General features: G+C 50.2%; 1 protein-coding gene across 10 annotated transcripts in view; it reads right to left on the bottom strand.

Annotated features, from left to right (window-relative positions):
- Positions 1-311: 311 nt before the first annotated feature.
- Positions 312-25490, bottom strand: part of Arnt2 (aryl hydrocarbon receptor nuclear translocator 2) — a 160129-nt gene continuing 134950 nt past the window's right edge. For 8 of the 10 annotated variants that reach the window (XM_087901521.1, XM_087901520.1, XM_087901527.1 and 5 more), the window contains 7 exons: positions 22345-22417; positions 21390-21513; positions 18489-18588; positions 15965-16103; positions 14943-15093; positions 5018-5154; positions 312-3160 (listed from right to left, as the gene is read on the bottom strand). In XM_087901521.1, coding sequence (XP_087757647.1) covers positions 3062-3160; positions 5018-5154; positions 14943-15093; positions 15965-16103; positions 18489-18588; positions 21390-21513; positions 22345-22417 — 823 coding nt within the window. In that variant the 3' untranslated portion in view covers positions 312-3061. Of the gene's footprint in view, positions 3161-4985; positions 5155-14942; positions 15094-15964; positions 16104-18488; positions 18589-21389; positions 21514-22344; positions 22418-25490 lie in introns of all 10 variants that reach the window. The other 2 variants (XM_087901528.1, XM_087901529.1) reach the window with 1 other exon arrangement.

Here is a 25490-nt window from a genome sequence, read left to right as displayed (position 1 = left end):
CTCATGTTGTGGTGAACCCAAAACATACAATCATTTTTGTTGCTACTTTATAATTTTGTTACTGTTATGAATCATGATGTAAATATTATTTTGGAGGTAGAGGTTTATCAAGGGAGTCACACAGGCTGAGAACTTTGCTCAGGAACCATTTGTTTCCTCTCTGGTCCTAAGTAGCTAGAGCCTGCAAAGTGTGGCTGCTTAGCATGCCTGCATTGCGTATCCTTGATTGGCTGGAGGCGACTTCTCCCAGATCCCCAGGGGCAGGTGCCTCAAGTTGATCAATTACCAAGCTGGTCCCGAGGCACTCGCCGTTCAGAGCAAAGTCATTTTTTATTGTAATGAAAATTTAAAAGGCAGTTACATTAGTTACACATATACCCAGTGACTTTAATACCTGTTAGTCATACAGAACGCTCAAGAAATACAAATGGTTTACCCACGGCACGGTTCACATCCATAAGAAGAAAGGCTAAATGGGGGATGAGTAAGTGCTTGCTGTCCACGGAAGCCTGCTTGTGAATTTCCTCTTTAAGGACATAGATGTAGTTAGACAAAGCAAACGCTGGGCCCCGCAGGGCCTGGGCACAGCTCCATTTTGCCACAGCCAATATCCACAAGGCTGTGCAGGTTGCCTCAGCAAACCCAGCTCAGGGCACAAGGCATGGCATGGCACATGTGGAAGTGTGCCCATGCCCTATGAGCACTCTCTTCAAAGTTGTCCCAGATTCTAGGCAATGGAGGAAGCGAGCAGCCAGGTAGCTGGTGACTCCTCAGTCCATGGAATGTAGCCAAGTTATTCAGCTGTATATTTTTGAGTTTGGTCTCATGATGTCACCCGGGTCGACCTTGAACTCCTGAGCTCACGACCTTTCCTGCTTCAGTTTCCCCGGTGGCGGCACTTCAGGTGAGCATCAGCTTGGCAGGTTAGGGTAGGGTAGACTGGCAAGTTAGGACAGAGCAACCCACGACCACTTACAGAGAGGGTTGCAATTTAGCCTTGCTACTGTTGGTTAGCAAATGACGTGTTTTTGCTTGTGTGATAGGTCATAGCCATCACAAAGCAGGTGAGCTCACACCGGGGAGTGACAGCCTATGCAAACTGTGTCACATACCCAAGAAAAGCCCCCAACATCCCTCCAAAGGCAGTAAAAAACCAAACCCACAGCTCCCACATCTCTTAACTCACAAGCTAAAGGCCATGGCTGATGTCATCCCTGAAAAGGAGTCTTTGCTCCTGAAGCTCGCTTTGGGCCTTTTTCTCTTTTCTAACTTATGCTCGCCACCTGAGGCCAGCTCCAGGCTGCTGGGGACAGAAGGTGCACCAGACAGCATACACAGGAGACCTACTTGGGATTCTAAGGCTGGGGTACACCTCAGGCTGTGTTATTACTCTCCATGGAAGGACTCAAAGCTGTCTGAGGACCTCTGGGGCCAGAGTCTGTCAGGGACAGGCATCTCCAAGGGCATTCTGCTGAGTGAAGTAGAGATTGCAGGTGAATCCTGTAAAAACCCTGGTACACCCTGGATGGCAGGCAAAGCTGAGCTTTGGAATGCACTGGCAGTCTCTGGGGCCTTTAATTCACATGTTCATTCTGCTCTCATGGGTCCTGGAACCTATGTACTCCCAGCATCCCACGAGCTAGGCAGCAAGGCAGGGCTGGTCTGAGAGCTTAGCCTCCACATTCAAAAGAGCTCCAGAGGCCCCGGTAGGCCTCGGTGGCTTCTCTCACACTTGGGCATTAGTGGGCTGATCCACGGCCATGAGTTACTTAAGATGGGGCTCGATTAAGTGAAGGCAGGCAGGCAGCACTCGCCACGGCACAGGGGATGAGGGGAGGAGCAGCGGGACTTGAAATTGGGATGGAGTCTGAAGCTCTGTCAAACCCGACTGACACAGGGACTCTGGTGTCAGAGATAAGCCGGGCAGAAGTTTCTAGCAGTTAGCTCATAGTTCCACCTTAAGACCACTGTCAGAATGTGGTCAGAGCTGGGTCCCTGGCCTCTAAGGCCTGCCTGTGTCCCTTCTGGGATACTCCTGGCTTTTCTGTCTTCTGAGAACCAAGGCTCAAGGGGTTCAGAGCACCCTTCCCCACCCAGAATGTGGTCCCATCTTCCTCGGTTATGGAGCAGAAGGGGTCAGGGACACTGAGAGGTGGGGCATCATAACCTTGTACGGAGGCCCAGGTGTGACTTCCTGGAGGTGTTGGATAGGAAACAGAGCAGAGAGAATGCCGTGACCTCTGTGGAATCAGGACACTGTCCCTCAGGCCTCCTAAGGGAGGAGGGAGAGCTCTCATAGGTTGAAAGGAGGAAAGGCTAAAAGCTTGACGTGGAGGCTGTCTGTAAAAGGGTCAGAGGACCGAAGAACTGACTTACAAAGTAAACAGCTCCCCAGCCCTGACTCCTGGGGACAGTGCTGGAGGGGTGGCCGTCAGCCCAGCTCCCAGGCCCCTGTCAAGCTCCCCTTTGAAATGCAGCTGAGTAGGGACAGCTTCTCCCACTCACTGGCCACACACACCAACAGGCCACAGTACATCTACCAAGTCACAACTCTGATTCTCGCTGTACAAAGCACGCCCGGTCCCATGCCATCCAGGACAGTGCGTGGAGGGAGTCCCAAATCTCAGTGCTCCTGGCTCTGGCACAGGACACGGAGGTTACCAGCTCTCCACCTGAAGCCCCCAGGCAGCAGCTGTGGAAAAGCAGAAGGAAACCCAGCCTCTGCACCAGGCAGACCTGCTGGTGCTGCCAGCCGTTGCGGATGCCAAGCAAACACTTGGTGGGTGCCAACTGTCCATGAAGAGATTATTCACAATGGAGTTTAAGGACCCTGGAGGCCCCCTTCCGAGCACACAGATAAAGTACAATAAATACAAAGATCCCAAACCCAAGAAGCCAGATAGATGACGCCATGTCCAGGGAGATGGGGAGTCAGGGTGGCTTCTGGGGACCCTGCAGCAGGGCAAGCTGGGTTGGTGGGGGGGGTTGGTCCCTTTGAACATGAGCATCTATGCCATGACAAGATTGCGCCTGGGCAGTAGGAGCCTGGCTTTGCCTGAAGCTACTCAGAGAACGGAGGGAACATGCCCAGGTCAGCAAAGTCCTCGATGTTATAATTGCCGGTCCCCTGTGTCGGGTCCCCCGGCATAGGCAGCATGTCCTGTAGAGGAGAAGAACAGAAAGCCCCAACGGTCAGCAGCCTCACCTGGAGCCTGCCCTTGTCCCGGAGTCCAGCCTGTCACTAATCCCCCTGGCCATCTCTCTAGTAAGCAAGGGCTCCTTTGCATAGCTTGGTATCTGGGACCAAATAATATTGGGATCAGGGGTCCTCAATACCTGACCCCTCCCTTGGGATCTGCTGACCATCCTGGGGGGTGGTCACACTGAAGGTAAACACCGCCAGGTTAAAGCCTTTATTCTAAAGCTAAGCCCACCAGTGGAAAGAGCCCAGCTGGGCAAGCAAGGCCTAGAGCAGCAAGACAGACGAACAGTTATGTGACTGCCAACCAAGCAGGAGCCTGAGCAGGTAGGACCTGGTGCAGGGGTCTGTCAGGGTTGGTGGTGCCATCCCCGAGTGGAAGGCTGGTTACTTTACTTAGTCCTAGTGGACCAGACCTTAGACTACCTGTCCTGAAAACACTTGGGGAGTTTCAGTTCCTTAGGGTAAAAGTTCCACTGGGCTTTTGTCCAGTTCCCAGTCCATGAAATAACGGTGGGAAAAGAATTCTGTGGTCAAACGTGCTTGGGAAACAAAGCACGCTTTTTTTACTGTCTAGAGACCCAGTCCTCGCTGGTATAATAAAGGCTCTGGTAAATCCTGCAAGAAGGAAACCGCATAACTTGCTTTAACTGGTGTCTCACAAAATTATTTGACCAAGAATTCTTTTTGGCAGCGCGACCTTGAAGAGACACACTGCTAGGAAACTGTGCCTTTCCGGGTCGCTGTGTGAGATGAACGGTGGGTGAGGGCTGGTCCTTGCAATGGGAAGGAAGGAAGTCAAAGGGGGGCCTGGGAAAGGCACCTCCCTGTACTGGGAAGGGGGTACGACCCTGTGGACCCCTGAGTGACACCTGGATCTAGATCTGGGTCTGTGAAGATGACACTTGACCAGGTGGGAGTGAAGTGTGTGTGTGTGTGTGTGTGTGTGTGTGTGTGTGTGAATGGGACATTGAACCTTGAGCAGGAAGAGTGTGGCCTGAGCCTCCTACAACTTGGCTCTTACCTGGAGCCTTGCTACACAGGGCAGGCAGCCCTCTGGGGGCCCCACAGAATAGCCTGGGTGGCTGCTAGGAAACAGGGTGGGCAGCCCCAACTCTAACTGAGGGGAGTCACAGGGCTTACACCTGCACTTACAGCCTTCCGGAGAAACCTGGGAGGCTGAGCCCTGTGTGATTAGCAGTCCCATGACCTTGTCATCAGCACAGTGAAGTTGGTCTGTGCTGGGAATTGAGAACAGCAAGGTATGTCTCCAGTAGCGGCAGTGTGGAAGCAGCCTGGGACCCATAGTCAGTATACAACCAGGTCTAGAGAGCTGAGCACTGTTCCAGCTGTCATGGGCTGAGGGTCTGGGGGAAGGGAGTCCCGTCTCCTGGTTGCCATAGTGGAGAGGAGATAGGCTGAAGCCCCTAGGGACCTGCAGCTCTTGGAGGTTGTGCATATTGCCATGGTGAGCATTGAGGTCCTCTACCCTTAAAGGGGCATGGACCCTGCTCCAGAGTCCTACCGTCTTTGGCTCCATACATCCCTCCTGGGCAACTTTGGTGTGAGGTTCAGGAGGCAGCCATCCCTGTGTGGGTACATCTAAAAGACTGAAGGCCTGTCTGCATCTTCTGTGTACCCGCAGGCTTTGACCGGGCAGTGGAGGACCTTCTACTTGTGGGCTCCCCATATTACAGGCTGGGCGGGATCTCTTGCTGGCTACCGGGTAGGGCAGGCAGAGGCGCAGAGAGGGGCATAAGGAAGCAGAGAAGGCGCAGGTACCTACACCTACGAGAAGGCGCTGCTCGCTGGATTTACCTGGAACACTTCAGTCTGGCCAGGCTGCTGGTGGGAGTGCTGCTCACCGCTCTGCTGTCCGTGGTGCTGGCTCTGCCACTGAGACCAGACCTCCGAGGGCCGGCCCTGGAATTGCCCGCCACTCTGTCCACTCTCAGCTGAAACATCCAATGGACAGGACACTAACTGTCATAGTCTGTCACTTCCCCCCACCCTAGTGCCACTCGAGGGCTCCATACTCCCGAGAGGCACGTCACACCCAAACAGGATTTTTCTCCTGGCTTCCTCCTTTTTCTGACAGATAAACTGAGTGGAGAAGAATCAAGAAAGCACTGTGAAATGTGAATGGTTGGCCAGGAAAAGTAGCTTCTGCTAGAATGTGCCTGTCAGGTGACTTGAGCTCCAATCCTCAGAGCCTTCTATGCCTGTGACTGCTCATGGCGGCCTCAAAACAGAAAATAGAAGGAACGAGAATTCTGTCTAAACTATTTTGGCAAATATATATGTATATAACAATAGTCTAAACTATTTTGGCAAATATATATATATGCATACACACATATATGTATATATATGAACTAAAAAGGATATTGAATGTATTGTGTGCACGCATGTGCATGCGTGTGCATGCACACATGCATTCACACATGTGTGAAATATGCATGTAAAATACAAAAGACAAGGTCAGGTGTCAATCCTTATCCTTGCAGCAGCCACCTCCTCTCATGGCCTGCAGACCGGGCTTCCTTTCACTTCCCGTCTCTCTCCCCCATTGAGCCCATCACAGGGTCTTGCTAAGTCCCTGCTCCGGCCATGGCGTATCTCACCACAGTGCCCCTCCTGTAAGCTCACTGTCCTTACTATGTTCTGAGTCCACCTGCTATCCACTCCCAGATCCACAGGGCTCTGCCACCACCCTCCTGGGACAGAGACACTGCCTACAGATGGCAGAGGGTTCCTCGAATGTGGCTCCTTTCTGCTCCGCCGGCCTCACATCTCTCTCCATATCTTGGTAACCCTACCCTCCGATCCTATTCACTTGGCAGAACTTGGATGTCACATTCTGTCACTTTCCTGGTCTTCATGCCCTCGTGTTTTTCCTTTTTTAATAAATCGAATTTATTGACATGTGCACGTATGGTGTGTGTGTGCAGTGCACACGTGGAGGTCAGTGTGTAACTCTTGGGAGAGAGTGTTGACCTTCCACAGTGGGCTAAGGCAATCGTCAAACTCAGGTCACTGGGCTTGTACAGCAAACACCTCGACCCACTGGGCCAGCTCACTGACCCTGCCACTTGCTCCCTTGACTGGCCTTGTTCCTGGTCATCTCATGGTCTTATGGAAATGTGAGCCCAGGGTCTAGTTTTGGTTTTGCCTTCTCTCAGTTTTCCCGCAGCACCTGTACCCCCGTTTATATGGTGTCCTTCACATTATACTGACACCCTTAGGTGGAGTAACTAAGATCTGGATGTGCCAGGCTGCTCCGAGATGGTACTTGGAATAGAGATTGCTTCAGTAAGTTCTTAAAGAAGGGGGTGAAGATACGGGAAGGAGGGGAGAGGGAGGGCAAGGGGACAGGAGGAAGAGATAAAGGAAGGCAGGAAGAGAGAGGAGAGGAAGTGAGGAAGGGGGTAGGGGAGGGGAGGGAGGGGAAGGGGAGAATGTGGGCCTGCGATGCTGGTCCTCTTTGCATCTGAAGCCCCCAGCTGACACACGATGCGTGATGAGGTTTCCTCAGCTGTACCTCAGGGATAATCAGAGGTAGCGTGAGGAGAAGCCCAAGAGGCCCGGAGATGATTACCTGGGGGCACGTGGTTCTATTAATTACAGATAATATATTTCAAGATAAAAAAAAATTTTTAGCCTTCCGAGACAGTAAATGCTGTTAAATATTTGCAACAAGGAAAAAAATCAATTAATGATGCTGCTTTGGGAAATAAAATGCTGAAGGATGGAACGACAGTATTCTGAGTGATGAGAGCTGCGCACCACATGGTAAGCTTGTCCTGGGGACATTATTTCAGTTCATTTCCAAGTCTAAGAGGTGAGGTTATTATCCATGTTTTTTCAGATAAGGAAGCGGAGGGCTCGATGATATCAACAGACAGCCTGTTCATTTATTAGATAAACCTAGAGGCTGAACTTAGATCCTCCTGACACAGAAGCCTGCTTACAATTACCGGATAAATACAGCTTCAGTCTAAGCCATTGGAGAGTGACTGAGATCGGCTTCTTCTGCTGAGAGTGGCAAAGGGTTCAGAGGCCGACACAGCTACAGCTCTTCTGAGGGGAACACAGGCTACCATGGGGCGTAAGAACAGGTTCCACCTAAACCAGAGTGTTCCTGGAGGAAGCCAGTGCTGCCTGAATGAAGAGTAAGCGTGCTAGCCAAGGGAAGGAGACGAAAGAGGCCGCTAAAGGTGTTTTTGTCATTCTAGAATGGGACTAGTAGCTCCTCTAACTACAAAGAGAGCATGACTTTCAGCATGGCCTCTCCTGGCTGAGGGAGCATTGTGGGGCTTTTGCCTAAACCCCACCAACCTGCATCGCAGATGGTCAGCATGTGGCCTGTTCCCAAAGCACACAAAGAACTCCTTTCTGGAATAACCCAGTGGTCACCAAATGTGATGAGCCGGGCTCCTGTCATACTGCCATGCATAGCCAGCTGCTGCTGGCCCTGGATAGATGGGTCAGCTTCCTGCTAGGCCAGGTCTCTAAAGCATTACACCTCCCATCTGAGGCAGCTGGGTGAACTTGCAGACCCCCTAGGGCAGGCTCTGGTCCTGCGGGGCAGAGGCAAGGCTGATACCTTGCATCTTGTTAGATGAAATTTAACGATACACTTCATTCCGGTTTACCACCATTGTTCCTGGGAAGCTGCGCTGACTAGAAATTGCCCTGGGATTCCTGTGAAGTCCCGTGCAGCCATTCAGAACGTGCAGCGTTGTTCGGGTTTAGCGGAATGGTTCTCAGAGAGGGGAACTGCTGGCACTTCTCATTCTCACAGACAGCAGGATGCAGGCAGATAAACAAGTGGGGAGACCGATAAACACCCTGCCTAAGCAGACAGCCCACCCCAACCGGGATTGGCCCAGCCCCTCAGCGGTGTGAACGCTGAGGAATCCTGCTGGGTAAAATGAACTTGTTTTGATGGAGGCAGCTGCTTCCTACCTGCCTCCTGAGCGAGCAGACAAGGCCCACGGACTTTTCAGTCCTCTGGCAGGGAGCTCACCTTTCAACATTGATTAGTAGGGTCAGGTATGTGCATAATTTCTCCAAATTGGTAGGCTAAAAATGTACACGGCTGAGATTCGGGGCAATGTTAGGGGAGGGAAAGGCAGGCTTGCATCTCCCCTCCCCTCCCCTCCCCTCCCCTCCCCTCCCCTCCCCTCCCCTCCCCATGCGTCCTATTTCTCAGTGGAAGACACTTCAGATGTTTTTGGAATGATAAATTCCATTCTTCTCCAGCCTCCACTTAGCCCGGACTGGGTGGGGCACATCGGGTGGGGAGGGGGGAGGAAATTCCTGGTGCCTTCCAAAAGAGGCTCGTCCAGGGGCCACTGGTGTCTTCTGCTGGGGCCTGATTTGATTGGGTGTCGCCTGCCTAGACTTGTGTCATCACGATTGAGTAGCTGGAACTACCTCAGCCTAACATTGGAAAGCAGATGCTAAAGGCAAGGCATGGACATGCTGGGGCTTGCCCAGCCACCGTCTCTGCAAGCATGCTGCTATGCAATTCAGGCTACAAATAAGCAATGGGGGGGCAAAGGCAGGGTGGGATTCCCTGCTGCCTTCGGCATCTTGAACTATACTCTCTGTGGGTTTGGCTTCCTATGTTTTTACAAGAAGCACTGTACATCAATGACCAGATTGAGACAGAGCAATTAACCAATTTGGAGATTCAAGTTGCACACTCCCTGACAGTCACCAACTTGTTTTATCTTAGCTCTAAATCCAGCCTTCATTGCCCAGCTTTGAGATATGGAACTGGTCCCAGTTTCTGCTGTGCAAGTGGGTGCAGAGATGCACCAAGTCCAGCTAACCTCCCCGTTTCACGCTGTACATGATAAACACCCTGGAGTTCTGGGTTGCTGCCTAGTAGGTATGCACTACCAGAGTAAACACCTGGGTCACTGAATCCCGGCTTTCCCGTCTGTCTGTCTGTCTGTTCTTCATTCTCACTCTCCTAGTCATGTTTCCAGGAACAAGCAGTGAAGGACTTGGCACAAACTGGGCCTATCAAGAGCCTGGCCAGGTGACCAGGAAAGCAGACTCTTTTGAGGACTATGCTAAAGAAGTGGGAGGAATAATTATCCCCTCAGTGAAATAATGGAATCACACCCTCTAGAAGCCTGACTTACAGATATTGATGGTTAAGCCTGCCTGACTTTCTAAGTTCTAACTCAAGAAGATTCCTCTTTGGATACCATCTAAATCCCTAAACGCGCTTGAGCCAATGCTTGGAACTTCCTCGGTGTTCCTCCTGAGACCCTGCTTGCAGGCCTCCACTGCTGACCTTAACTGAAAGGCAGGGATTTCTTCCTTTCCCCTCTCCCTCCTCTGGAGACATGCCAGGATTTACGTTTGCCTGCGTCGTTGTTTTTCTCTAAAATTCTGACTGTGAAGGAAGCTCGAGAATCATTTTATCAAAATTTTAAAGACTTTCTCAGTCAGCTTTTAAATAATTTTACAAAGGAGACAAAGAAACCACAAAAGGGAACCTAGGTCCTCCGGTGACATGGAGTGACCACAAACAGACTTTAAAGCCACTCTTCTGGGGACAAGATTGATGACCATATTCCAGGACTCAGGTAAGCCCATTCTGGTGGCCAAACCCCCAGTGGTTACCCATGGCTTAGATTCCTGGTGGGAAGATTTGACCTCAAGGTTTCTCTTTTCATTCTTTGGAACTTGCCTTCATAGGAAAAGCACATCTCCCCTTCCTTCCTTCCTTCCTCTCCCATACTCTCTCCCTCGGGGATAAGGGCCAGACACGAAGGGCACAAGTAACGTCTTTCACGTGTGTCTGTGGCCAATGGTCTTGAGGTGGATTGTAAATGGTGTTAGTTTAACTCCCCTTCTCTCCCTGGGCAGCAGGACCATTCATTTGCATCACCACTGCCAGTCCCTTGGAGCCAGGGAGGCTGTGGATGGAAAGCAAGAGAGAAATAAACCAAGTAGACTAGCAGAATTGGCCCACAGATCCCGGACCAAAACAGAGGGCATTAACACTGCCTTTGGCCAGCGGGGTGTATGATCCCAAAGTCCCCAGGTAGTTGGTTTTTTAAACTGGATACAGTTGCCACATAAAGGCTGATGGGACTTTAAATCAGAGTGAACTGTTTTAAACAAGATGCTTTCTGAGGATCTTCCATGTTTGCCAACTCAGGACATGATAGAGCTTCTGGTCTCAGGCCACACCATCCTCATGTGGAGCTAGGACGCCCATGTTATTATAGAACATTTCCTCCCTCCCAGTTCTCACGTGCTACCAAAGTAGCAGCTCAGAAGCATGCTGAACACAGCCGCCCTCCCTCCCAGGTCTTTCATGGGCTTTTGCTCCATCAGCAGCTATAAAACCAAGGACCTAAGGCCAAGGGAAATCAAAAGAAGACCAAGGTGACATACCTTTTGTGTTCCTGGTTAAAATTAGATTTTTTTATGGGGGGGGGGGCAAGGCATGAACTCCCCTGCTTTGAAATGAGACCATAATATTGTCTACTCTTTTCTGCCTACACCTTTCTTCTGTGCATGCAACTCCATCCAATGTACAAGATCTGTCCTGTGTTTGTGATTACGTGTCACTCACTCCTATTTTACACGTCCCCGTTTCCTGCCACACCTCTGCTGACCTAATTCAGGTGCTTTTTAAATTGAGGGAAAAAAAATGGGTATAAAATTTGATCTCTACCAATCAAGACAACTTGTAGTTGTGGCCCTCCCTGGCTGGGAAATCGTCCGTGCTGACTTAGGTATCCCCAGAAACAGGGAAAGCATACTACCCCCAATTCTCAACTCTTGGGCTTTGGTTTTTAGCACCCAAAATAATTCATGCCTTACAGGATATCAGCAGAATTTATATGGAGGCAAATAAGACCATGCATAGGCACAGCTGCCGACTGGGACTTATCCTGGGAGACAGCTGCCGATCCCTGTCCACGCCTAGTCTGTGCGATGCACCGATCCTGTGAGGACTCATGTCCTGATGATGGATGTGCACATGCTAGTGTGGGACCCTTCCCACCACAGGTAGAGGGTATCTGTGTGACCAGCCAAGATGTGAGACAGCAACAGCCACGTGACCACTCACGCGATGGTGCCCATGTGGTTGCTTAGCACCCCAATGCAGGTAGGGCCCTTGATTACATACCCCCAAACTTCTCTAACAAGGAATTCATTCACACACTCCATTCCCCCCCGCCCCATTCTTTCTTCTTTTCACTTTCCTGGATGCCTGCCAGGATCATGACAGTTCTTTCCCGGGCTTTCCTATCACCCAGGATAATTTTCTTAGAGACCCAACCCTGTCCAGATGCCTCCTGGGTGTGGAAAGATGGATATAAGGTATCCAGCTCTGCCCCCAGCAGAGACTTAATGGCCACCACCTTTAAGTTCTGCTCACTCCTAGTGTCTCCAAGCTTACTTTATTTTCTCCTCTCTCTACAGAGGAAAATCTCTGGTGGTGACAGGAATTTGGGCGAGAGAGGAAGAGGGAGATGAGAGAGGCGGCAGAGCCTCTGTCCGAAAACTAAATGTCCGACTCCATAGCTGGGAAATACAATGCGAGCCAGGCTGGTACTCTATGCTCTTTCTCCTCTCAGGATTCCTGTGCTGTCGACCCTGTAGCATGGCACGGCAACTATCCTCAGCTCCTCTCTGTTCGCTTACTACAGTCCTATTCCTGTGGGTGTGGAGATAATTCCTGAGGCAGAAAGAAGTTCCCTTGAGCATTATATCCAAGGTGGGAGAGACCCTGGCTCCATACACTTTTAACCTTGGATGGCAATTTAAGAAAGAAAGAAAGAAAGAAAAAAAAAAGCCAAAGTCTTTCATATAAGCAGGCGTCTTCTCTGAACCTACAACCCACCAGTTCAGGTTTGCTTCCCTGTCTGCCAGCCCCCTTCCTCCTTTCCTCCTTCCCTCCCATTTTCTGTCCCTCCTTCTGTCTTCCTTGTAAAGAAACCTTATTCTTTTCTTTTTCTTTTTTTTCTTCCTGAGACAGGGTTTGGAGCCTGTCCTGGAACTAACTTGTGGACCAGGCAGGCTGGCCTTGAACTCACAGATATCCGCCTTCCTCTGCTTCCCAAATGCTGGGATTAAAAGCGTGCACCACCACCACCTGGCCAAAGAAGCCATCTTCTACAAAGGTAAAAGAAAAACTCCAGAGATATTCCCAGCAGGAAGTTGCATCCAACATTTATGACTTACTCCCAAGAGAGACAATGCAGGCATTTGATTTAAATCTCAAGAGCATTTGGGACACACATCAGTATCCCTGATCCTTTGGGGACTATGCTCAGACATACTTAAGAATGGTGGGGGTATCAGAGGATGGGAAGGAAGCTGCTCCTGATGGGCAGGGGACACCTCCTTTTCAGCCCAGAGGCTGTAGGACTTATCTGTGTCCATTTAGGACCAGCATAGGGAACTTTCCTCCAGTTCCCAAGGACTACACTTCCTTTGACGCAGCCTTGGGAACTAAGGCAAGGTCAAACCTGGGCATCTGAAAAGTGGGGGCTACACCCCACTTCCCCTGTAATGCTGCAAGGTGCTTCTGTCAGCTCTCCAGTGAGTCCCGGGGTTACATGTGTGTGGTGCCCAGAGGCCCACAGGCAGAGTGGTATCTTTCATCCACAGGCAGGATTGAGCCGGGCGGTCACTGAAACATGCATACTGCGCTACCAGTTTTAACTGTTTCATCTTTAGTTAATAATTGATGAAACTGACCATTAATGGAGACTACTCTATTTCTTCTTTCCTTTCCCCTGCACCCCCTGAGGTTGATAGTGAACCTCTCCCCCAGGTCCTCTTTCTAATTATACTCTCTTTCCTCTGACCTTGACCAAGGTTGCCCCACCCCCAGTAGGACCCTGCTTCTTGACACCCTGGGCAGTGGAGGCTGAGGCCTCTGGTAGCAGGGATTCACAGCAAGGTAGCACTCTCCACAAGCTGATGGCTCTGGAGGGAGGGGGTCTCTGCTGCCTCCAGCTGGGCTCCTTCCCTCTCTTCTCCTCAGCTCCCCTGCTCTGTTCCCATTTCCTCCCCTGGTCATCCTCATAGCCAGGTTCTCAGACATGCTATTCCTGCATCTGCATCCTGCTCCACAGCAGATCTTTCTTTCTTCCTTCCTTCCTTTCTTCCTTCCTTCCTTCCTTCCTTCCTTCCTTCCTTCCTTCCTTCCTTCCTTTCTTTCTTTCTTTCTTTCTTTCTTTCTTTCTTTCTTTCTTTCTTCCGTTCTCCTTCCTTCCTTTCTTTATAATGTGGTAGCAATGCATGCCTTTATTTTTTTAAAAAAGATTTATTTATTTATTATGTATACAACATTCCTTCCATGTGTGCTTGCATGCCAGAAGAGGGCACCAGATCTCATTACACATGGCTGTGAGCCACCATGTGGGTGCTAGGAATTGAACTCAGGACCTCTAGAAGAGCAACCAGTGCTCTTAACCACTGAGCCATCTCTCCAGCCCCTCCTTCTTTCTTTTTAATTGTTTCTATTGAGCTATATATTTTTCTCCACTCCCCTTCCTTCCTCTCCCTTCCCCTTCTCCCCTCTCCCATGGTCCCCAGTCCTCAGTCTTATGGGGCACTTTCCCATAAGATTGACATGTGAGCCATTTAAACGGAAGCTCTGAACTTGACAAGTAAAATTGGGAGGTTTGGGCTTGACTTCCTGCTCACTCGAGGGCGATGGGTCTGCAAAGAAAATCCTTGCGTGCCTCCCTCTTGGATGTCACCCAGCGACGGTACTATGAGGGATCAGGCAGGACCACCCCTTCTGTGGAGTGTGACCCCGGCCCTGGGAGAAATGCTAGAATGTATCAAACACACCAAGAGCAACTGGCAGAAGTGCCTGGGATGGAGGCAGAAGACACAGCCACAACACCTTTAACAGCCTGAGCCTTTCTCACAGGGCAAGGAAACATTCACAGGAGGTAGGGTCCCCTAGTGTGACAGATGACATGAAGTTGCTAGGATCTAGAATCACCGAGGAGACAAACCTCTGGGCATGTGTGTGAGGGAGTTTAGAGGTTGGATTAATTGGGTTTGGAAGAGTCATCCTGACTGAGGGGTACCACTATCCATGGGCTGGGGAAATAAAAAATAAATACGAAGGAAATATTAAATACATAGTAAAGAGTGAGCTGAGCACCAGCATTGGTCTCCCGATGCCCAGCTGCAGCGACAGAGTGACCCTTCCCCTGTGATGATGGATGGACCCTCAAATTATGAGCCAACGTAAACCATCCTGCCCTGCAGTGACCTTTGGTAGGTATCTTGTCTCAGAATGAGAGGAACATAGCATATACATTGCGGTATTAAAAAAGGGAAGTTTCTGGGTTTGCTGACCCAGCCAGCCATCCCTGGCTTCTCTGGGTTTCTGAATGGAGAACGCTTTACTTCTGGGATGTGAAAGTCTCTGCCTTGGGCCATGTAGGGTTAAACTAGCAACTGAGTTACATCATAACACAGGGAAGAAAAGATACCATTTCTGCCTTTAAATTACCATGCTGAACCACAGTGTCAAGATGTATACTTCCAACACTTAGGACACCCAAGACTCTCTTGATTGTAGCCAGAAAGGAGAGGAGCTGGGGTACTTCAGGGGCCCTGCCCCATATCCCGAGACCTTGGGGCCCTGCCCTATACTCTGGAAGAAGCCCCAGTTCAGCTCCTGGACACAGGAGGCTCAGAACACGAGTTCTTTCCTTTGTTCCCCACCTACCAAACCCCGGAGTCCTGTTGGCCAGACTCGGGTAGGCGTTTCCACTTGGTGAGGAGGCAGCCGGACTGGAGAGAGGACTGTAAGAAGAAGGGTCAGCAGGGTAGGGGTGGCTCGATCCAATCCCGAAGGCAGATGACTGTGTCTTGCTGGGCTGGGGTAGGATTTGTTCTGGTTAGGACAGGAAAAGGCAGGACCAACCCACCTCCCATGAGCCCCACCCTTGAGGTCCCTTCAGGAACAGCAGGCCCTGGTTCCCTTCACTGGTCTGGGGTAAGCTCAGTATGTGTCAGCCAGCATCCTAGCCCTGGAGACTTGGGGGTAGGGAGCTGGTTAACATTACCTTGAGGACGACAATGGCCTGCCTTCTCCAAGTTCAGTTTATGGAGTCCTCTCAGCTGAATAAGATCTATCATTCTAGAATCTTCCAGGGAACCAGGTTGGGTATCTATAGGCCCTCTAGGCATAGTGGCTACCAGAGCTCCAAAGTGATGGGGGGCTTTTTTTTCCCCTCTGGAGAAGCTTTGGGTGCCTGATTTCCTCTCTCTCTCTCTCTCTCTCTCTCTCTCTCTCTCTCTCTCTCTCATTTTATTGATTTTTATTGAGCTATAATCTCTCTCTGCCCTCCTCCCTGCCTCTTCCCTCCCCTTCAATCCTCTCCCAAGGTCCCCACACTCCCAATTTACTCAGAAGATCTTGTCTTTTTCTACTTTCCATGTAGATTAAATCTATGTACATCTCTCTTAAGGTCCTCATTGTTGTCTAGGTTCTCTGGGATTGTGATTAGTAGGCTGATTTCTTTCTTGCTCTCTTTCTTAAGGGGAGGTTGTGAGAAGGGGTGTTGATCAGAAATCGCTGGGGACCCAGCTCTCAAAGTGCTCCACGGGATGGCAGGGACTCACGAGGAACTGGCTATTCTAGCTGGGAGCACTGACCTATCCTCAGAGTCGGGACCCCTCCAAAAGCAGATGGCATGTGTTCTGTCACTCTGGGAACCCAGGGTCGTGCCTCATAGGTATTCATACCTGCCCTGGGAAGGGTGGACGGCTGCCTGTCCATGCCACCTGGCCTTGGTTCAGCTGCCGGGAGATCTGGGATATGTTCTGGCCCGTAGAGGAGGAGGACTGGATGTCATTCACTCCGGGCACATGGACCACGGAAGAGCTAGGAGAAGGAGACACATTTCATTCCCAGAAAACGGCCGACTTTCCTGAGTCTCTGTCAAAAGATTCCTGCCTCTCCCTCCTTGTTCACTGCCCAGGGGTCCTTGCAGGCTTCTATTCTCAGCCTCCTTCCCCCCCAGGGTCTGTCAGCTTTTGGATTTTCCTACCACTGTCTTTCACTGCTCACTCCCAGATCTCTATAAAAGATTTCATTCCAAGAAGAGACATGAGTCTTAGAATACAAATCAGACTCCCGGCTACCTGCTCTCCGTGCTCTGGTTAATTTGTCCCTTTGGGGCCCTGAGGAAGCTTCCAGACTCTGCACATAGGTGGCAGGCTGTCAGCTTCAATACTGAGACAAACCTGGGAATGGAAGGCCGCTGCGAGGGGCTCAGTCAGGCATAAAGCTGTGGGCTGACCTCTTTGGTCTTCAAGTGTCTTAACTTGCTGAGCCTTTACTAGGCACCTGCGGTATGGATCACAAAGCCTAGCTCTCGGCACATCTGGTGCAGGATGCTCTGACACCATCCTCACTGTATCGCCAGGACCTTCTTCCAGGAGTGTTTTGGGCGATGTGGATGGTAAGCCCATTGAAAATGGAAAAGTCTGGAGGGAGACTTATACTGCTCCAGGCCCTACCTGGGTCTGCACTGGGGGCCTGTGAATATACTGAGTGAGGTGGGCTGTGCCTAATTTTAGGTTTTTAGGTGGGTTTTGAAAGAAAGAGAGTTACAGACTGCAGGCTTAACAATTGTATTCTAACGTTTTCCTGTTCTCCCTGACTCCTTGCAGATTGTAAAGCAAGTTTGGCTGATCAAACACCATGTCTGTCTGTCTAGATGAGTTGACCTAACACAGCAGCTCTTTCCCATTTCCCCCAGATGGTTGTTTCAGTTCAGAGGGTATTTTCTTTTTGTTTTATTTGGCTGTTGTTTGTTTGTCTGAGAGAGGGTCTTTCTTACTAAGTGGCTTTGGCTATCCTGGAACTCACAGAGATCCACCTGACTCTGCCAAAAGGCATTTTTCCCCAAGTGCTGGCATAAAGGATGTGTGCCACCATGCCCTGCAGAGGATATTTCTTTATTTTTCATTTTATTTCCTTTTACAAAACCAGTTATATTAATTATACTTTGTATAATTAATACTGGCTGAATTCATGGTAATTTTCTGTCTTGGACTCTTGAGTCCTGGGATTATAGATGTTAGCAATCATGCCTAGCTCCAAAGTAATGGATCTTGCCATGGTACTATCATATATACATATTTCCTCTGCATCTCTCCCCCCCCCCCTTTTTGGTTTTCTTTTGGTTTTTTGAGACAGAGTTTCTCTGTAGCTTGGGAGCCTGTCCTGGAACTAGCTCTTGTAGACCAGGCTGGCCTTGAACTCACAGAGATCCGCCTACCTCTGCCTCCCAAGTGCTGGGATTAAAGGTGTGTGCCACCACCGCCTGGCTTGCATCTCCCTTTCTATTAAAGGACATTTTCTAGTTCTTGTTCTGTGTGGTGCTCCTCCGATACATGCCCCAGCCTGCACAGTCCTCCCTGGGATGCTAAGAGGAGCAGCTGTAACTCTGGGCTTTTTGGGACCAAGCCTCCCTAGGGCCTCTGGTCACACCTGCTGCTGATGTAGGAAGTCTGTTCTTAAAACAGCAAGGAAGGGAGAGTCCTAGCCCGTCGTGGCCAGTGTAGTTTCTGGGCACTGAATTTGCCTGCCCAACCCTGGTCCCTGCAGGGTCCTTGAAGCGCTGCTCAGAATCGGGCCAAGCTCAACTGGGGTGTAGGGAAAATGACATCTTGCTGGGTCTGGGGTATGCGAGGCTTCCAGGGATCTTAGAGGTAGCTGGTGGGGCATAGGAGAATGTCTTCCTTGAGGATTGCTGGCCTGTCCTTTGGTAAAACTCCTGGGTTCATGCTTGCATTTCCTAGAAGAAACTTGAGGCTGGCCTAGTCCTCAGCGGTGATGCCAAGCTTCCTCGGTAAGCTACAGCATGCCCTGATGCTAAGCTAGGCACCCTGCTTGACTTGGTGCCTTGAATGGCCCTTGAGGCCGAGGCTCAGATATGACGGATGATCTTTTCTCCTTGTACTCAGTCATGGTCTCAGCAAAATCAGAGAAAAGGGCAGTTCTGGTTACTCTCAACAAGCCCCACCTGGATCTTGGCAACAGACTCCTCCCCTCCCAGGATCATAGAGAGGCTGATACCTTTGGTGTCTGAGAGTCACTGACACTGGTGTTTATGGAGGGACTGATGGACAGAGCCAGCAGTCCAGAGTCTCCATCCTGGCTCCATCCCACAGCACAGCAATGGCCAGTCCTTATTCAGCTCGCGGAACCTATGCTGACACCCAGGCTTTCCCTCCTACCATTCCCCTCCCTGGCACCTACCTGAAGGCCTTGCCCGAGTGCCCGGCAGGGAATGGACTTCCCTGGGAGTAGATCTGCTGGCTGCCGGACGCCGAAGCCGAGCTCATCATCTTCTTCTCCGCTAGGAAAACCATAGGGGTTGCGGGTGAAGGCTCCCCCACCCCTGTGCTGCGGGCCATGCAGGGGCACGGGAACTTAGGAGGTCCACGGAGGATGGCCTCCTCACCTTCACCCTTGCATGTCCCCTCTTAGGTGGTCTCTCCTAACTCCTAGGGTGGCCGAATCACATGAAGGCAAGCCATTGAGAGGGAGGAAGGCAAGCCATTGAGAGTGAGAAAGGCAAGCCATTGAGAGTGAGGAAGGCAAGCCATTGAGAGTGAGGAAGGCACTTCCAGTTTCACAGAGGAGCACACAATAGGGAATGGGCGAAAATGTGAGGACACCCCGGGTAACCTCAGCTGCCTGACTGTGGACCTCAGCCCTGCCCTTTGTGTTACAGCTGTCACCTGGGATGCTCTTTGGACTTGCCCCTGCCTCAGTTTCTCCTCCTGAAAGAAGAAGGTAACTACGGTGTTGTGGCACAGGACTGTGACGGGGATTCTGTGTGTTAGCACAGGTCAGATGTTTGCTGAGGGCAGTGCTGGGAAACCAGAAACAGCTTACACATCTGCTTCCATTTCTGCAGATGAAAAACCTGAGGCCCTGCCTGTCCCAGGTCACGGAACACCAAGGAAGGTGTTGAATCCCAGTCCAGGACCCCTTCCCCGACCTCAGCAGATACCGAGGATACCCCAGACTGACTGGCCAGGACAGCTGGATGGTGCTGCCTGGCTTTCCACCAGGGGCTCAGGCAACACTCAGACCCAGGCTAGGCTGAGTCACCAAGACCACTGCTCTGCCACACAGAGGTGTTGGGCTGCTCAAGCAGGTCACCTGCAGGGACAGGCTGTGAGGATTGGGCTTACATCACAGTCAGGCTACATGGGAAGGAAGGGGCTCTTGGTGGTGATGTGAGAAGCAGGAATGGGATGTGAATGGATGCGGCCTCTAGACAGCCAAGTGTCAACCAGAGTGCACCCCTCCCTTGGCCCCTGAGGCCCCAGAGCAGCAGTTCTCAACCTCGGGATCTCGACCCCCACAGGGTTTGTTTATCAGATATTTACATTACATTCAATATCTGATATCCTGCATATCGGATATTTACATTATGATTTATAACAGTAGCAAAATCAGTTACAAAGTAGCAATGAGATAACTTTACTTTGCGGGGGGGGGGGGGGGGGGGAGGTTCACCACAACATGAGGAACTGTATTAAAGGGTCACAGTATTAGCAAGGTTGAGAACCACTGGGCTAGAGCATCATGATGCCAACATATCCCAATCATACAGTCATTCTCAAGACACTGAGAGGAAGAATATCCAGCCTGGATGCGTGACAGTGATGATCCTGCATGTGTGCCCTCCCTGAGCCCAGCTTGCTGGGCAGCTGTGAGCAGCTCATGGCCCTGGGGCTAGGAGACCACACAGGAACCAAATATCCTACTACCATCTCTGTGAGGGGCACTAAAGCCAGCCATTGTTAGAGTGGAACCATGGGGCATCCTGAAGGGGCAGGAGCTCAATCTGCAGCCGAATCACAGGGCCTTTAGGGTGGGGCATGAAGAGCAAGACTTGAGTGGGGAGGAGAGAAAGCTGAAATGGACAGGGTAAAGAAGACTCAGGCCACCCTCTTCTATAAACAGTTCACAGAGGTTGGAGGGGTAGCTGAGTGGTAGAGCTCTTGCCCAACATTCTCCAGCACCACACAAAACAAGCGACAGACAGACAGATGGACAAATCAGCTACCACTTCACACAGCACTTTAAGCAAGCTACTTTTTTTCTCATGTGCTTTGGTGGTAAATAGTGGACACATTGTTCTTCTGTGCTCTGGGACTTTGGTAGGGTACAGTACTTATACATGTACCAATATATGTTTATATGTACATATGTACACACATAATCATACATATGTACATCTTAACATGTGTTATTAATATGTCATTTAATAATATATAAACATTAATATATCATATATTAAATAATATATATTAATGTGTATATAGTCTTCTAAATCTTTCTGTTTTATTATTTTCATTGACCTTATTTGTTAAAAATGAGGAAAGGCTTTCTGAGATCTGCTTACTTTTTTTTTTTAATTAGTTTCTTCCTGTGTTTGTGATTATTTTGGCCTTTCTGTATTTCAAAGTTCATGAGATTTAGAGTGAGTTCAGGCTCGATGCCCTGTGCCCACAGGGACATTCTCAGGTCTTTCTCTGGCAACGCTGCCACTCTACGTCCCGCTGGATTTGAAAGCATCTTCATCACTCGCCCCCGGGGGCTCAATACTTCATCTCATTTTGTTTTGATTATGCTGAATTGTGACAGCATGTTAATTGGGGGTTACTCATCTGTAGTCCTTGAATATTATCATGACTTATCATTTCTGATATTCGTGTTTTCTTGCCATCTTACTTTATTTTCCTTCTGAAATTTTGGTGATTTTTTTTTAAGTTTCTTTTTTAACTGAGAGTCAAAACAACCATTTTTTTTTCTTCTAAGTTGTTTTCTTGGGTATTTAGTTACAGTGGTGAAGTCTAGTGACTAAGGCATTGTGTAATGGATTTTGTGTGCTCTGACCTTTTACATTTTAGAGAAGAGATGCCGTGGCCTGAGGTTGAGTGTCACAGGTGATCAGGAAGGAAGAGAGAAGGGCAGGAACAGAGACTCTGTCCTGACTCCTGTACAGGGTTTTTCCTATGTTCTACGGTAGTCACACAAAAGTCACCTTTCCTGCCCTTATCTCCAGGGTGGCTATCTCCAGATGGACTGAACACAACCGTAGCCCCGCAGCCTCATGGCGTAGCACTGCCTGCCACTTACATGCACTGATGCCCGCAAACATCTCGGCGAAACGAGGGTCTCTCTCTTGGGAGAAGATTGCATCTGCCTTTTCCACAGACTTCCCCGCCTCGTGAACGCTGGCAGGTAGGTTGGGTACAGGGACCTGTGGGCACACAAAACACAATGGCAACCCACACATAAGGCACAGAGGGTACTTTCCACGAGTCACATGCTGTCCCCTGCTTAGTCCCTTTGGGTGGAAGGGTTAATGTTCAAGACTTGACTATTTTTGCAAGGTTGGTAGCTTATCCCTGAAGATCAAGGGCACCTGGGTTGGGAGGTGTGAATTAGGGGTTACAGGAGAGATGCCAGAGTCACAGGGACTTTCTTAGTGGTAAATGAAAAAGAATCAACCTACTATAAACATCAGGAAGACAGCTTGAAGGTTAATTTGGGAATGAGGTCAGGTACTGACCCATGTCAGTTCCTCTGATGGCCAGCTGTCAGATGCAGGACCAGAGACAGGAGGAGAGAAGAGGGACCAGAGGAGATGAGAGAAGGAAAGGAGAGACACGGAGTATGACAGGAAGAGAAACATTAAAGCAAAACAGGTGTGGGAGCAAAGGTGAGAGAGATACTAGGAAGCCAGAGAAGCCAAGTCCAGAGCCTGCTCTTGCAGGCTGTGAGACTGAGGCCCACACCAGAATTTTCCTCTGTCCCCGAAAGATACTCAGTGTTGGCAGACCACGGCTGGCCACCTGCCTCCCCCCCCCCCCCCCCCCCCCGCGACTTTCTGCTCCCTGTGGCTCACTTCCGGAAGGAAGAGCTACAGTGGGCACCAGGGACTGAAAATACAATTAGTACCCTAGAGAAAGGGTGGAACAGAGTGCCTTGGGATATGGGGAGCGAATTTAGCTTTAATTTAGTTTAGAGTGGGGATTCCGGGGCGAGTTTAGTTTCAATTCTCCGAGGGCCAAACAGAGAAGAAATTCACCTGAGATAAGTCGTAAGACGACAGCCCATCTCGCTGGTGTACCTCCAGTTCCGCCTGCTGCTGCTGAAGCTGCCTGTGAAAGAGTAAGTCAGGGCAGTGTGAGGGAACCGGAAGCCAAGAGGCAGAAATCACGCTCCTCAAAGTCAGCACGTAGCCCATGCTCAACAGATCCCTAGAAGGTTTTCCGCTTCTATTTTATTTCAACCCCTGCATTTCAGGCTTGGGCTTCTACATGAGCTGTTGAAAAGCTAAGGTGAAGAGTGTGTGGGTGTGGGCACACGCACACGCGGTGTTCTGTTTTTGTGCGTGTGTAGAAACCAGAGGCTGGCATCTGGAGTCCTCCTCAGTTGGCTCCCACCTTATCCTTTGAGGCAGGATCGTTCGCTGAGCCCAGAGCCCATCGATGGGCTAGACTGGCTAGCCAATGAGCTCCAGGCATCTATCTGTTACGGGGGGGGCGGGGGTGGGGGGAGCAGCTCCAGGGTTACAATGAGCTGTTTAGCTGTTTACGTGGATGCTGGGGATCCGCACTCAGGGTCTCATGCTTGTACTGTGCTTTGTCCACTGAGCCACCTCCTCAGCCTTCAAATTTTATTTCTGAAGCAGGATCTTGCTATGCACCCTGGCCTGGCCTGGAACTCTTGATCCTCCTGCTTCAGGGTTTTCCCTTCTAGGAGGATAGAGAGGCGCCGTCATGCCTGGCTCAAACAGTAGGCTTCATCTAATGATTTTTGTTTCATGCAAGGTAAAAAATACAGTACTAAAATTGTCTTAAAAGCAAAATTTAGAAGAGCAGTTGGTTCAGCACGCAGCAAAGCCGCTGGTTGTAGTGTGCACACTTGCCATTGGGGCCCACGTCGTCTTCTTCATCCAGCCTCGCACTAGATTCTCATGGGCGTTATTTCATCCACATGCTAAGGTTGAGAAGCTGGAGCTGGAGGCTCGGGGTAGGTCAGAGATGTTCGGCTACAGTGGAGCAGGGTCTGACTTCAGGGTTGATTCTGAGGTGGTTGGCTCCTCTTACTCTGCTAGGCCCCTCCTACTCTCAGGCTCCTCCCACTCTTCCAGGCTCCTCCTCTGCCAGGCTGTCATGTTGGGGTGCTGGGAAACACCCAGCACCTTCAAGTTTTAAAGTAGGGAGACAGGATTGCTTTCAGGGAACAGTGAAGCCCATAACTCAGATGCTACAAACGAGGTAGAGAGTAAGGAACCCAGTTCTGGAGACCCCAGGGAAGGGGCTCTGTTGGAGAACCTGCTGAGCAGCTGCTACGGAGTCAAACTGAGAAGTCCATTCAGTGAAATAGGCTAAGGCAAAGCAACCCCCCCCCCCCCCAGCCAAGACCAGTTCTGGTGATTCATTCAGAAACCCCCAGATTTTTGCTCTGGTGAAGCTGAGTACCAAGGCGGGACAGAGGATAAAAAAGACTGAGGTTCTAAGGGAGCGAAGGATTTGCCATTTCAAGATGGTACAAGAGTCTAAGCTCAGAGGCAAGGATGGGGCTAGAAGCGTGTGATGTCCCCCAGGCAGTGGAAGCCCGTGTCAGCAGAGTGGAGCACCAACAATAATTTTCAAAACAAATTGAGATTTCAAAAAAATTTAAAAAGAGGGTTAGGATTCAACAGAGTTGGTAGAGCACTTGCCTAGCATGCATGAAACTGTGGGTTTAATCCCCAGTGCCACACACAAGCAGTTATGGAGACCCATGCCTGTAATCCCAGCACTAGGGATGTGGAGGCAGGAGAATCAGCAGTTCAAGGTTATCGTCAAGGCCACTCCAGGCAACAAGAGACCATTTCAATTTTTAAAAAGAATCAATATAATCTTAACTATAAAAGAAGCATCACCGTCCTTCCTTGTTCTTACTCCATTATCTACTTTGTTTCCTGTTCCCTGCATCTCGGGGAAGTATGATGGCTCACTGGCAGGCTGCTAATATCAGAATGGAAGACAGATCACCAGTACTCGGCCAACACTTTACGTCTTTATGGTATAAGACTATCAATTATCAGATAGAGGAGATGAGGCTCAGCCAGTTTAAGTGGTGTCCCCAGATAGAATCTGGCACAGAGGGAATTCTAATTCAGTTTGGCAGGGCTGTGGACCTTGTACTTTCTCCTCTGCCCAGCCCAGAATAAACACCCTCCACGTCCCATAGCTCCTGGGGGGACTCTGGACACCTGGCATTGACTCCATCAGCGTAGGGAATGATGTGACCCTGTATCAGTTCAGAGAAAAGTGCCCCTTGGCTTGCTCAATAGCAGCCCGATGAAGGTGACCGTCTCGTGAGAGGCCATCAAGGCCTCTACTGGGGCAAAGAAGGGCATGGGCTAGAGTCCCAGGCCGCACCTGCAGCTCTAGTTCTCATGTTTTCCTCCAAGGGTAAGGAAAGGCAGGGACCAAGACACTCCCCAGGTTCGGAGCCTGCTACTGGAAGAGCCCCAGCCCCTCACTGACCGGCAGTTGTTGCCTAGTTTGCAGAAAGACAGCTCCAGCACGGAAGACAAAGAGGATGGTGTCTTTGCTCCTAGGACACACTCAAGGCTGCCCCCTGGCCATGCTCCTTAGCCTCTGGGGTTACAGTTCATACTCTAATGTCTGCAGAGATTGCCTACAAACTTCTGCTTCCTTCTGCATCCGTTCTCCACAGCCTCCACCTACCACCAACTGCTACACCAACTGCTACCTGTAGCACCAGGTAACTGCTACAGAAGGAGCCGAGTATGTGTGATCATACTCGAGTATGTGTGATCAAAGCTGAACTTTGGGCCTAGTGGGACTTTAAGAACCCGTGTTCTTACTCACACAGGTGTGTATACGTGCACACACGCATAGATTCATGCACACTTAATGCAGCCCCTATAGGGACACATACATCTGCGCCCAGGCATCTACACACACGGGTGCACACATGGACATGTGCATGTAAACACACACTAGGAACCTGTGTCATGAAAACCGGAGACAACCTTAGACTGTGCTATTTTAGTAACAGAGGTTTGGCCCAGGGAGAATTGCATGTCAGGTCCCGGAAGAGAGGTAGGAAATACAGTGCGGGTGCTAGGCTGAGCCCATGTGAAAAAAGAGACATGACTGGCACCTAGTCAGCCTACAACTGGCCTTTCAGAGTATCAGCTTCCTAACACCA

Source organism: Myodes glareolus, chromosome 24 (genome assembly GCF_982192425.1).
Source record: "Myodes glareolus chromosome 24, mMyoGla1.1, whole genome shotgun sequence".
NCBI classification, from domain to species: domain Eukaryota; kingdom Metazoa; phylum Chordata; class Mammalia; order Rodentia; family Cricetidae; genus Myodes; species Myodes glareolus.
This window is presented reverse-complemented; position numbering and strand designations above follow the sequence as displayed.